Raw genomic sequence first — 13,876 nt, forward strand, 5'->3', positions numbered from 1 at the left:
TTTTCCTCAGTCTTTTTTTTTTTTACTGATTTGTTTTTCAAGTAATGGGGTTGTAGTGTCCAGAGCTGAAGAATGTCTTCCTTTGGTGCCACAACAATCTACAGTTCCCAGAATCCCAGAGCATTGAGCCAGGGCAGTTCAAGTGGTGTCAAACTGGATTATGTCTGCAGTGTGGATGCAGCCTAACTGGGAAGAAGATTTCTAGAATAAGCGATTGTGAGCACAGATAAGGTGCAAGTCAAGTTGCACCTGATGATACTATGGCCAGGCAACATCTCCGCGGTTGTCCACCCCTGTAGTAGATCATTAATCGCCACTGGTTGGATTAGTTTGTCCAAACTTTATTTTAACTTGCCGCTGTTTTTATTTGTGAAGTGGGTTATGACTTTGGATTCAACAAACTGACTGAACTTGACGGGCAGTTTATGAATGCAAGCCACAGCATCCATTGCCCAGCTTCTGGAAATGGGTGCCACCAGGATGCCACGAGTCCTTTCCCAAAACACCCATGCCATTCATCACTATAGGCAAAACATGCTCTCGTCCAAAGCTCAGTGGCAGGGCATGTTACTTTCCTCAAAGTGATGAGTTACATGTGCCAAGGTTGCTTTCATTGGTAATAGTGAGGCATGTTTCCAGAGGTGGCAGAATGAATGGGAATGTTGCGTGGTGTCATGGTTTCTCATTCATTTTAGAAGTTACTCCTAAAGGGCATTTGGAGAGATACCTTCCCAAGAGTGTGAAGTCGAAGGCTTTCATGGCCGGCGCCATTAGCTTTTTGTGGTTTTGGGGGCTATGTGGGCATGTTCTAGAAGAGTTTTTCCTGGATGTTTCACCAGCATCTGTGGTTGGCATCTTCAGAGAAATTCCTGAAACGTCAAGAATAAAAACTCTTCTAGAACACGGACGCATAGCCAGAAAAACCCACCAAAAAACTTCCCAGGAGTTTTTGTGTTAAGGTGTTTTTTTAAAGAAATAATGAGAATCTCACTGAAAAGTAAGAGAGCAGCATCTATTACAAGAAGCAATTGTCGATCCAATAGCTTGATATAGCTAGATATACTTAGCCTTTCACCTTGGGATCAAACCTATTCCTATATTGAATTAAATCATACGTGCGTTTATAAAAGAGGCACTGATCCCAACGTGAAAATTTGTGTAGAGGATAATGGAATTGTTCAGCTTTACATTTGGAAAACGTCAAGAAAAAAAGAATGTTTAGTCAGATGGAAGGGTTGCGTTGGGTTTCTCTGTCTCCAAAATAGCTCTTGAATAATATAGAGCTGAAGATGCCAGCCACAGATGCTGGTGAAACGTCAGGAATAAACTCTTCTAGAACATGGCCACATAGCCCCCAAAAACCCACATAAAACTATGGATGTTGGCCGTGAAAGCTTTCGACTTCACAATATAGAGCACTTTTTGAGTGTTCAAAACATTTGGCACGCAACGTGACAATGATCCCTATGACAACCGGGTGAGATTATGCTCCGATTGTGGGTCGATTTGGGGAGGCATGACTAAGGCAGGGGAAAAGTGGGAGACAGACTATTCAGATTTGAATGGAAGTGGGTAACATGTGCACATGCATATATATATATATATGGCTAGTTTTTTGTTTCAAGGCATTGCCAATGATCTTCTGGCCTATTAATGATTCTTCCAGGCGTGCCTGTATAGTGAATGGGGAATATATCTTAAGACCGAAGCGACGAGGGGTGGGGGGGTACTTTCCAAGCCGAATGCAAGGAGCTTTCCCCAAACGGCTCCTCTCAGAGGCAAGAATGGTACGGCTCATGTGGTTCCGTGACTCATCCCCTGAGTATGCCTACTAGGAAATACCATACACTTTAAATAACAAAGTCTCTCTGTATACTCATATCGAAATGTGGAACTCTGGAAAGGGGAGGGAGAAAATAAAATCTCCTTTTGTCCATTTTGGAGTTTCTCCCTGAGCCAGGCTTTCTTCCTGTTATCTCAGTCATGACCTTGGCAAAGGGAAAGAGAGAAAACCTCTTTCAGGTTGGACAAAGTTCTCCATCCACCCCATTCACGGTTTGCTTTCTTTTTTTAAAGAAAAGCAAACATGTTCCTTCTTTTTCCTGCTAGTTCAGGTGCGCATAGCGGAAGAGATGAGATCCAGGATGTGTGTGGCTGAGCCATATCCCACTTGTGGTCAAGATAGCCAAAGTTATCTTATCGGGAAGATAATGCACATGCGCTAGGAGAGGCTGTAGCAGTTTGCTTTTGCCTGAGACTACAGGGAACAGCAAAACCCTGTCCTCTCCTGCTGCGTGAATAGAGCATAAACTACTTTTGCACTTTGGACTCAGTTTGTAGAAACTTAAGTAAGCTGAGGACAAAGGGCGAAAGTAAGAGGAAGAGAGGGAAACCAGGGGATAGTCTACACATAAGTGTACTTTGCAAACTGCTACAGATTTGCCCACATTTACATCAACACTTGTCTTCACTTTCCTGCACAAACTTGAATGTATTCCCATTTATTCGTCTTCCCTCTGTACAAAACATACATAATGTGCATTCTCATGGTTATTATTATCGTTGTTATTACAGGGCCCACTGTATGTAAGTTGGTATTCGATACCTCCTTCGGCAAGAAAATTAAAAGCACAATCTGCTTAAGCCTGCTCAGTCATAGAGTTAGGTGCGTTTAGTGTCCAGAATTCCAGCTGGATTGTTGGACTGGAACATGGGAGAGGTTCTAGTCCTCAGGAAACTCACCTGGTGACCATGGGACAGTCATGGTCTCTCCTTCTTTGACCTGCATCACAGGGTTGTAGTGAGAATCTTGACGGAGAAAAGAGAAAAGCCACATCATGCCACATTGTGCTGGAAGGCAAGGCAAGCTTTAAATGTAAATAATAACAAATGAATGAACCCTGACACGCTAGTCCTACACCTTGGCTTTAGTGTCCCAAGGCCAATATGTCCTGTCCTCAAGCAGCTGGTGATCTTCTCTGGTTATGTCTTGAGGAGCCACCTTGGAGCAAGGTTGGGCTTCACAGTGTTCCAGAATTAAGACTATGGCAACTTTAAACAACTGCTCAGTCATCGAGTTTTGAGGTTGCTTCAGGGTGATGAAAGAGTGGAGTTACACCAAAGTGACACTAAAGTTAGGATTGCCCAAGCCATCATATTCCCCATAACCATGTATGGATGTGAGAGCTGGACAGTGAAGAAAGCCAATAGGTGAAAATCAACTCATTTGAGATATGATGCTGGAGAAGAGTGTCGAGGATACCATGGGTGGCCAAGAAGACAAACCAATAGGCCCTAGCTTGAACTCTCCTTGGAAGCCAAGATGACTAAACTCAGGTTGTTGTACTTCGGCTACATCATGAAAAGACATGGTTCCTTAGAAAAGACAATAATGCTAGGAAAGGGAGAAGGCAGAAAGAGAGGAAGTCCACATACTAGATGGAGAGACTTAAGGAAACTATGCACGCAGGACCAGAGCAGAATGGTTGAGGACAGATGGGCTTGGTAGTCACCATAAACTGAAGTCTACTCAAAAGCAATTGACCACAACAATAAAGCTCTTGGTAGGAACCTGCTCACCAAATTTTGGAGGCCATTGAAATCATACCATCCCTATGCACTTTCTGAATCTTTCTCTGACTGAGCTGCCTGGGAGGGGAAGAAAAAGGTTAAGTTTGCTTTAAAAAGCCAATTGTTTTATTTTTACAAGAGTTCTTGTCACTAGTTGCCGCTCTCCAGCCAGACAACCCTTCCAGTCCATCTGTCCTTCCATCCGGTAGATAGTCCCTCAGCCCCCCAGAAAGCAAAACAAATGCTTAAGCAATAAAAATTGCATCTGGACACACCATGTTTCAATACTGGTGCAGCCCATTGCTCTCTGTCTCTTTCCCCTTGTTTCCTTTGCACATGCTGCCCTCTTGTGCTCAAGCAAAGGAGGCTCATCTACTCAAACTTTTCCATTCAGTGTAGAAAATTTGGAGACTGTAGCCTCTTAGTGCTAAATGTTAAACAGCATCTTCAACACCTGGGATGTCTTTTTACCATCCTTACCATAGACCCTTCATGATCTTCTTGTAACCAGATGAAGTAGACTGAAGTCTACCAATGCTCATGCTGCCAACTTCTTTCTTTAGTTAGTCTCGAAGGTGCTACAAGATCTCTCTACATACTGATCTTTGGTCATAGACTCTTTCATTTCGAATGTATATACTTCCCGATAACATAAGCGCTGACTATGGTTTGCAAGCAAAAACCTAAAAACCGTAAAGTACTGTGTGGAAATAAAATGAAAAAACAGTCCAAGCTGGTCTGTGGTTCAAAATATGTGAAAACAGCTACCACCACCTCAGTTCTGCCTTTGGAGAAAGGTTTATATGGAATCATGGGGTCAGAGCTTCCACTGTGTACCCCCAACTCTTTATCCAACACACTGGAAAATGAATGATTGGAGAAACCCCCACGACTGGCTCCTGCCAGCCAAAATGTGAATCCATCACAAGTGACACCATGAAGCTGGTCAACCTTGATTGCCCTTCAACCTCAAAGCTCCATGTTCATGAGTATCCTGGCATCTCCCACATCTGGTCCCAGTACTGTGATGCAGCATCCTAGAGTCGTAGAATCATGGAGCTGGAACAGACCACAAAGGCCATCCTGTCCTATCCCCTTCTATGGAGGAACACACAAACAAAGCACTTCCGACAGATGGCCATCCAGCCTCTGCTTAAAAAACTCTGAAGGAGACACCACCACTCTTCAAGGCAGTTCTTCCTAATGTTCAGGTGGAACCTCTTTTCCTGTAATTTGCTTCACCATCCCAGGAACATCAACAATGTTTGGGCCAAAGATGCTGAAGAAGTGATGAAATGCTAGACTTCAGGCTGAGAACCACTTCGCAGTTCCTGCTTGGTGAAGCCTGAAACGGCAGAACCAGGAGAGAGTAGTCCTGCGTCAGAAGATGAAGATGCCCCACTTCAGCTCTTCCCTATGATCAGAGTCAGGTCTCCTTGGTTCTGTACCTACCCTGCTGGCCCTGTTGGCTCTCTAAACCAGCCTGAACATGACAAGGGGGTCTCCTCCTGCTGTGGGCATGCAGCGGAAGGAGATGTCAGGGGCAACCAAAGACATTTTGCTGCTTGAGCCAGAAGATAAGACAGTACTTCCCTTTTCATGCACAGATGCTAACTGAATATTGAGTTCAATTGAACTCGACTCCCTCGGTGGCATTGGGATAGCATCCTGCATCAGACTCAAGGGTGACATACTAGTTTAGGGATGCAGGAGACATTGACAGGTGATGTCTTATATAGTGAAGAATAGCAATTGAGTTCTGCACATGGTTGTGCTTGGATTGACCCCCAGAGTATTCTGTTGCTGGAGGAGAGCAGGGAAGGGAAGCTGGAGGAGCATCTGCCTATGTTCCTGTAGCCAGACACAGGCCAATGACATAATCTGCGGAAACCTCCAGACAGTGGCACCTGCCTCCCTGGTATCACCAGTGTGGGGGGCATGGCTACCAGGGATAATGGCTAAAAGGCAGTGCTCATCCCTTCTTCCTCCTTATGAAGAGACCACTGCAGCTACAAAGAATCGCATCCCGGCAGTCTTGGCTGAATAGTCTTAATGTTTGCACTAGGGTTGTTAATGGGTGCCAGCGTGGTCTAGTGGTTTCAGAGTCAAGACTTCAGTTCAAACCAAGGCAATGACAAGCTCCTTGTGAACAAACCTTGCCAAGAAAACCCCAGGACAGGTTGGCCTTAGGATTGCAAGAGTTGTCAGAAATGACTTGAAGGCAGACAACAACAGCAACAACAAATGTTGTTAATAAATGGATCTTGGAAGTGAAGTAAGGTCAGCCCTGGTTAATACTTGGACGGCAGGTCCATTTCAGATGAAGTTACTGGCAAAGACCACCTCTGAATATTCCTTGCTTAAGATACTTTACGATGACATTTTTGGGGTCGCTTAAGTCGACAGGACTTTAAGGCACATACACAGACATGCACAAAGCTATGAAAAGGTCCATTTTCACCAGTTTTCACTTTATTTCATTCAAAAGGATTTTTCAAAGTGTACAGTTTATTCTGGATAAAATACTAGACGTCATTTCCAGAAAAAAAAGTGGTTTTGTGTATGTGTGTATTTCATATATTTCTAGCATTTGTGTTTCATCTGCCTATTTTTCCAAGGGGTATTTAGCTGAACCCAACATAAGTTATCACTTATATGAACGCATGACGTGGATGTCTTTCTTATAGAAGAATATAGGATATGGCTGCACATTTTCATTTTTTTTTTTCACAGACTATGCAAAAATAAACCCTTTTAACGTTTTTCCTTTTTGGTTTCCGAGGACAATTAAAATCATCAGGAGCGTGGCATACAATATAGACATGAACAGCCCTGCAAGAAATGGTTAAAGCATTACTATACATTTCCTCCAAATTAAAAACGTGTCCAAGGACTCAAAAGGGGAATGAATATATATATATATATATATATATATATATATATATATATTAAAATTCAGTAGTTGTTACAAGAGAAACAGGACTCTCATTGCTGCTTTAATGGCTATACAATATTGCTTCCTGCTTTAGGTGGGTGTTTTTAATATATATAAATATATATATATATATTTATATTTATATATATATATATAGGGTCATTTCGATTTCTTTGGGTGAGGTTGGTGATTCAGGCTGCTTTGTGTCTAAAATGATTGAGAAGTAGAAACCTAAAAAAAGAATGTGTTTACACAATATACACATTTCATTACTTACAGCTTAAACGTTTCATAGTAAAAACCTGGGATACAGTAGGGTTAGTAGCACCATGAAGTCAGGCTTTTCAGAATGGCAGGTTCTCCTCCTCTGAACCATCACAGTGCATTTTGGTTTCTTCTTTTCTCTGGGGGCAATGGAAAAAGCGGCCCCCCGTGGCTCTTGGGGGAGGAATAGCAACTTTCGCCTTCGGATCCTTAGCGCCCGCAAGTGTCTCTGATATTTCAAGGGTGCGTCCGCAAGTGTCTCCGAACAAAAACATAAACTGCACCAGAAGAACGTCTTCAGGAGAGCACTTGGGGGGACAGAGAGAAAGAGAGAAAGAGGGTGCACCGGAATCTGCATTCTGGATTTTCTCTTCTTCGTTTTGCGTCGTAGCACCATTTGTTATAGCTGAAGGATTGTGCACCAAATGATTTTGTTTTTTTCAGTTGTTCTGCATTTTTGTTTTTTACTTTCAAAGTCTCCGAGGCATTACGTCCTCTTCATACATACTTGGCATCGACTAATACGCGTCCTCAGGTCTCCGGCCTTGAGGGTCTCAGACTGAGGTTTACTGGCAAAGAGAAAAGGACACAAGAATCATACCAAGTTAAGTTGAAGGCTTTCACATCCGGCATCCATAGTTTTTTTGTGGCTTTTTCTTCTTCTAGAAGAGTTTATTCCTGATGTTTTGCCTGCGTCTGTGGCTCTCTGAAGATGCCAGCCACAGCTGCTGCGAAACATCAGAAATAAACTCTTCTAAAACATTGCCACATAGCCCCCAAAACCCATAAAAAACATACAAAGTAATCTGAATACAAGTATAAGGGCCCTTCAGTTCATGGCTCTCTTCTGTTTTCCACCTGGAAGGCTCTGAGGACAGCAGCCACTAAGTACTAGATCAGCAGTTCCCAAACTTTGGTCCTCCAGGTGTTGTGGACTCCAGCTCCCAGAATTGCTGACTATCCACCAAGCTACCTGGGGCTTCTGGGAGCTGGAGTCCAAAACTCTTGGAGGACCATAGTTTGGGAATCCCTGTACTAGATTATCCCCTAATTAGAAGAGAAAAAAGGAGATGCCTGGGAGATTCTCCAGGCAACTCAATGTGGAACCTTCTTATGGAAGGCCACCAAACTCCTGCAAACCCTACAAAGAGAAAGAGAGAGAGAAGAAGTGAGACAGGCTGAAATTCTGTTGGTGATGTACATGCACAAAGTTGGGATTATCCACCCTTATGTCTTTTTCTGATGTGTTGTGCAAGAAACTATTCACCAGCCCCATGTGCAGCATCCAAACACCTGACTTTGGCAGGTTCCAAACTCAAACATTGCTGCCATAGCCACTTACTGGCTTGTGAGAGAAGGGAGACAACTAGACTATTCATCTCAGCTGAATGGATTTGCTGACCCTCCAATAAGTCATTTGAGATATAGGGAAGCAACCTCCTTTCTATTTCAGGAACATCATCTGCAAGGACTTCTGGAGGACCTCCAGAGATCCTTAAGGATGCCTCTCGCTGTAGGAAAACAGCAGGATGCTTGTTGGCTCTCTTCTAAATGGCTGGTTGAGAAAAGATGGGTCAAAGGGGGAGGACAGGTGACTATGGAAGCTATGTCTCATAGCTACATCTTCTAATACAGCATCATAGCCAAACTTGTGCCTTCTGCCCATTTTTTGTCTTTCCTATTGCACTCAAAGTGAGTGCTCCTTGAGCCGAGAAGCAATCCCAAAATATACAGTTTGTCTATGTATCAAAAGAGAGAGAGAGAGACTCCTTGGAAAAGTTACTTTTGTAGACTACAACTCGAAGCATTGCCCCAACTGGCATGGCCAAAGTTTGGGAGATTGTAGGAGCAGCATTCCACAAATTAACTTTCCCAATCTCCAAGAGAGGGGCACACTTACCTAAACATTTCTGCCACCTCCACTGTCGCCAGCCAGAAGCTGTAGGAGTTGGCATAATAGTTGCAGGTCCCTCGGCCATGGCACTCAATGAAAGGAGCTGAGCGGAATTCTTCAAGGCAGGAACCAGGAGAAGCCAATGCCTGCCCAGATCCTTCTGCGCCAGCACTGGTGTGCTAAGAACAACGACAAAAGCATCACTATCAACGTCATCATAATATTACCAAGCTGGAATATGTCCAAAGAAGGGTGACTGAGATGGCCAAAGGTCTGGAAACCAAGTCTTATGAGGAGTAAGTTAGGGAGTTGGGTACGTTTGGCTTGGAGAAGAGAAGACGGAGAAGTAACTTTATGAGCATGTGTTCATGTGCCTTCAGGTCAGCTGTCGACTTATGGTGATCCAATGGATTTCATATGGTTTTCTTAGGCCAGGAAGACACCATGGTGGTTTTGCCAGTTCCTTCCATTGAAGTTATGCCTCATATTTGTTGGCAGTCCTCCATCCAAGTAGGGTGACCCTGCTTAGCTTCCAAGATCAGATGGGATCTGGTACCTTTAGAATAATTAGGCAATGTTACCTTGATCGCCATCTTTAAATATCTGAAGGGATGTCATATAGAAGATGGAGCTAATCTGGTGGGAGAAGGCTAATTCTGGAGATAGGCAACTTAGGGCCCTCTAGTCAAAAGACTATCACTCTCATCATCCTGACCACTGCCAATTATACTTTCTCACCTCCACCTCTCCCTGCTCCATCCTCAAGAAAGGGAATGCAGAGACAGACAAGACTGACAAGCGCCTGGGACACCATTGTAGATGGTTTAAGCAATGACACATACCATCATGAAAGAATAGCCGATCCATAAGGAGCTCCAGCCTAGTGGACATGATGGGATTTGGATGGTCTGGCTGTGGACTGCTATAACCATGGCTGGAGCTTCACAGACCGTGCAGCTGGAGAGAAGATTTGAAAGGTAATATGGTGTTAGGAGATTTAAAATACTAAAAAGCCCATCTTTATTACACTTAAGTGGTTTGAAAATGCCAGGAAATTCCCGGATCCCATAAAGAGCCATGACAGTTAAGGTGATGCATTCATTTTTCATTACTTTTGCCTCCTCACTTCCGATTTCCAACTCATCTAGACTACTACATCTATCTGTGAAGTGGGAGGCAAACAGTCACAAAGAGCACACATTCTGTGTTTGGATGGGAGACCAGTTTCTCTTCTTACCGGCTAATAAAAGGTTGGATGCTCTTTCCAGTTAATGGCTCCATGCTCATGGGCATCGGCTCGGGAGTGGAGAGCCAATAGGAATAGTCATTTCTAGATGCAAAATTACAGACATTGTTGATGTTGCAGAACATGAAGGGCATGGTGCTGAAACGGCGGAGGCAGCTGCCAGCGGTGCCTAGGGTACAAAAGTCACATTTTATACAAGCAAGACAACACTTTAGACTTTTCATGACAATAGAGGATCTCCATATAATACCTGAGCCTTCCATGATCTTTGCAAGACTCTTTTAGCTTGCCCAACCTAACACTATGCAGTTTTATGCCTTACAAAAGGCCAATTATTGGCCAGGAGGAAGCAGTATCTGTTCTGCAGCCAGAGGGAAGAAGGAAGAGTTCATTCTCCCAGAGTGTGATTTGCCCAGGGTCACCCAGAAGGTTTCCATGCTTTGAATGTAGTCCAACATTGAAAGCACTACACGATGTGGCACTCCTCCTCCTCATCCCTCTTTTCAAAACAATTGTCTGCCTTCCTTTCACCCCAGGTTATCTCCCACATTTCCCAACAGAGATGAAGTCTCACCCAAGTCCTGCCCGTGGGCTCTTTCGTTCCCCTGGACATACAAAAGAGAAAAGCCATCATATATCCGAGTGGTTCCTTGCGGGCAGAACGGTGTATCTGTCGTTTGGCTGTGGCGAGTGATCAGGAACCCATGAGCGACTGATGCCATTCCAGGAGGACCAGGAGGTCCCTGCAAACCATCCGGACCAGGAGGGCCTTGCGAACCCCGAAAACCTGTTGAAATAGGAGAAACAAAGTACATCCTTCTTTTGATCAGATGTTAAGCAAAGATTACAGGCTGTGAAATGATACGGCACTCTTGGTAGGCAAAAACCAGGCATTAGCTTCTTTGAAACAGATGCTAAATTGTCTAGACATATTCCTAGAAATCAATTTTCTGAGGAAGCTTTTCTTTGAGTCTCAAACGTGGCTGTTCATAGTCAAGCCGATCACTTCAGTCCCCAGAAAGTTCAGATGCTTCTGTGTCCCTCCATACTACCCTCCTGATGAAATTCTTCAGGGATGGGGTGCTTACCATACCTGGTTGACCTGGAAGTCCTCGCTCCCCTTTACGTCCTCCTGGACCATCAAATCCAGGCAGCCCATCTCGTCCAGCATCACCAGGAAGACCAATCGGACCTGGGTACAGACAGATATGTGGGAATTAGGAGATAATGTTTGCACACACCTGAGATTTCATAATCCTGGGAGCTAGGCAAAACCATAGACATGCAATTAAGATCTTACCTGGCGAACCCGGAGGGCCTGGTAGTCCAGGTAGGCCTTTCATTCCAGGTTGCCCTGGTGGGCCTGGTGGACCAGGGTCACCTTTTACCACAATGGTTTGTCCAGCTGGGCCAGGTATCCCTGGAGGACCTAGGACAAAGTCAAGATAGCATGAGGTCAGGGTGCGTTTCTGAGCCTTAAAGTTGCCTGTTGACTTATGGTGACCCCCATTCATTTCATGGAGTGTTCTTAGGCTAAGAACATGCAGAAATGGTTTTCCCAGTTCCTTCCTTTGAAATATAGCCTACAACACCTGGGGTTCTGTGTGTGTGTGTGTGCCTTTGAGCTGCCTGTTCTACTTATGGTAACCCCATGAATTTCATAGCGTTTTCTTAGACAAGGACTACTCAGTGGTTTTGCCATTTCCTGCCTCTGAAATAGAAAGCCAGCATGGTGTAGTGGTTTGAGCACAGGACTACAGCTTTGGCGACCAGGGTTTGAATCCCTACTTGAGCTTCAAGCCCCACTGGGTGACTTTGGGCAAGTTGCATTCTCTCAGCCTTACAAGATGGCAATGGGAAACCCTCTCTGAAGAAACATGCCAAGAAAACCCTATGATAAGGATACCTTAGGGTGGCCATAGGTCAAAAATGAGTTGGAGGCACACAACAACCACCACCTCTGAAATATAGCCTATAGCACCTGATAGTTGTTGTTGGTCTTCCATCTAAATACTAATCAGGGCTAGCTCTGACAAGCTTCCAAGTAAGAGAATCCACTAAATGGAATGGTTTTAAACAACTGACTTTCTTAGTAATTCATTAAAAGCACAGATCAGGACAAATCTTTGCCAAGCCACTTCCCAGGAAAATGGATTAGCTCCATCAAGGTTTCAGCCATCAATCCTGCTCAATAAAGTCAAAGGCCTTTCTTTTAAATCAAACCAACTGGCCCTGATTTTGCATGCCCACCCTTGTATTTGTGAAAATGTAAAGTTTGGAAGGGAGAACATTAAACAAACAAGTAATGGTAGTGACACGTCCGTTTACTGCCGACTAAGCTCCGTAAACCTTTTGCTTCTGATGACCTTAGACATCTGAAGAAATGTCTCTTGGAACAGACAGGTCAGGCTGCCTGCCTGAAAAGATGCAGTTTGTAGCAAAAAACGGTTCCTGCTTTGTTTTGAGTGGCTAATGACTTTTGCCTTGAAAATACCTGACATTTGGAACAAAGGACAGAGCCTAATCTGTGCTCCAAAACAAACTCGCTGACATGGAAATTCAGGGATGACCTAGATTGGGTGCAAAGCTTGCCTTTTTTCTGACAGCTTCATTATTCAAGATTTTGTGCATTGTGAAATGTTTTCCCCTGTTTCTTTACCTATCTTTCAGAATCAGTTATACCAATATACAGCTCCTACCTGGGGAACCTGGAGGTCCGGGGTCTCCTGCAAAGCCGGCTGGTCCTGGGGGTCCAAGGGGGCCCTTCATCCCTGAAACATCAAACCCTTGCAGTTAATGCACAGTGGTTACAAAACACCTATTACCCAAGTTAACAATCTCTCACACCTGGAGCGTCTCTCTTCCACCTGTTGTCACCATACTAGAGAGTTATTTGTTCAGGTAAGTTATAGATAGCATGTTTTGTATGTATACATTCCCAAAGCAGCCTTGACCTTCTAGTCTTCAACAAACTAGGACCCATGTACTTTAAGACCCCATAACACCTGGTTTCTCCACCTTGAATCCACCTACAAACAAGATCTGTTTCAGAGATTAAAGGGTGGGAATAAATCCAATGACAAGGTCTTCTCAGTGGTGGTGTCTCAGGTACGAAATGCCTTGCCTCACAGTTGTTTTGGTGGGGGACAGAGTCTTCTCATTGGTGATGCCTTGGTTGCTTGGTTGCCCCCATGTATTGGAGATGGAACACAAGTCTAAACATTTAGGATTGCCATTTAATATACCTGGAAATCCTGGGACTCCTGGGACACCGGGATCACCTTTCATTCCATTCAGACCAGGACGCCCTGGATCACCCTAAGACAACACAACAGTGGTTACTACTCTTACCACAAAGTAGTACCAATGGGAAATCAAAGGAATGGGCTATGCTTTTCTAATAGCAAGTGGGATGAAGAAGGCAAAGGTCAACCAGTTGTTGAGCAAATCTGTTGTTATGGCCCTTCAAGTTGACTCTGACTTATAGCAACCCTAGCGTAAGGTCTTCTTAGTCACCATGTGTTGATTCTAGAGTCCCTCTCCTGTTTCTGTTGAGTAGGATGAGACTGTTGGCTAAGATACTGCATCAAATTTGAGTGCTAGTCCAACACTCAAAGTACTACTACACTGAACTGGCTCTCTTGGGGGAATGTATTTATCAGTATATGCATGGATCAAAAGCAATGACAATTGCACCGACAATGGTTGCAGCTACGAAGACACCAAGGCTTGCCCAAATAAATGCACACCGATTTGAAGTTGTTACGTTGGATGACAATATTTTAAGTGATGATCTGGGGAAATTGAGGTGTTTGGCTCCCAGTCTTTCTTGCACCTTTTCAAGACATCCTAGACTGCATATTACAGGGTGTAGCTAAACCATATTCATGTCGGGGAGCTGTAATAGTGAGAGGACTTGAATCAGCCCTGACTTAAGTACTCCCTCCCCTGAATTTTCAATCTGTTT

General features: G+C 44.1%; 1 protein-coding gene across 2 annotated transcripts in view; it reads right to left on the reverse strand.

The window, feature by feature from the left end:
* Positions 1-6,479: 6,479 nt before the first annotated feature.
* Positions 6,480-13,876, reverse strand: part of LOC149308798 (uncharacterized) — an 87,927-nt gene continuing 80,530 nt past the window's right edge. Inside the window, exons 43-51 of one of the 2 annotated variants that reach the window (XM_089536484.1) lie at positions 13,155-13,227; positions 12,609-12,680; positions 11,210-11,338; positions 11,003-11,101; positions 10,484-10,696; positions 9,901-10,078; positions 9,506-9,620; positions 8,670-8,842; positions 6,480-7,338 (exon numbers count right to left, since the gene is read on the reverse strand). In XM_089536484.1, the coding sequence (XP_089392610.1) occupies positions 7,257-7,338; positions 8,670-8,842; positions 9,506-9,620; positions 9,901-10,078; positions 10,484-10,696; positions 11,003-11,101; positions 11,210-11,338; positions 12,609-12,680; positions 13,155-13,227 (1,134 nt within the window). In that variant the 3' untranslated portion in view covers positions 6,480-7,256. Of the gene's footprint in view, positions 7,339-8,669; positions 8,843-9,505; positions 9,621-9,900; positions 10,079-10,483; positions 10,697-10,997; positions 11,102-11,209; positions 11,339-12,608; positions 12,681-13,154; positions 13,228-13,876 lie in introns of those variants that run through there. The other variant, XM_089536486.1, reaches the window with a different exon arrangement.

This window comes from Sceloporus occidentalis, unplaced genomic scaffold, assembly GCF_023333645.1.
Source record: "Sceloporus occidentalis isolate IW3139 unplaced genomic scaffold, rSceOcc1.0.p SCAF_8, whole genome shotgun sequence".
NCBI classification, from domain to species: Eukaryota; Metazoa; Chordata; class Lepidosauria; order Squamata; family Phrynosomatidae; genus Sceloporus; species Sceloporus occidentalis.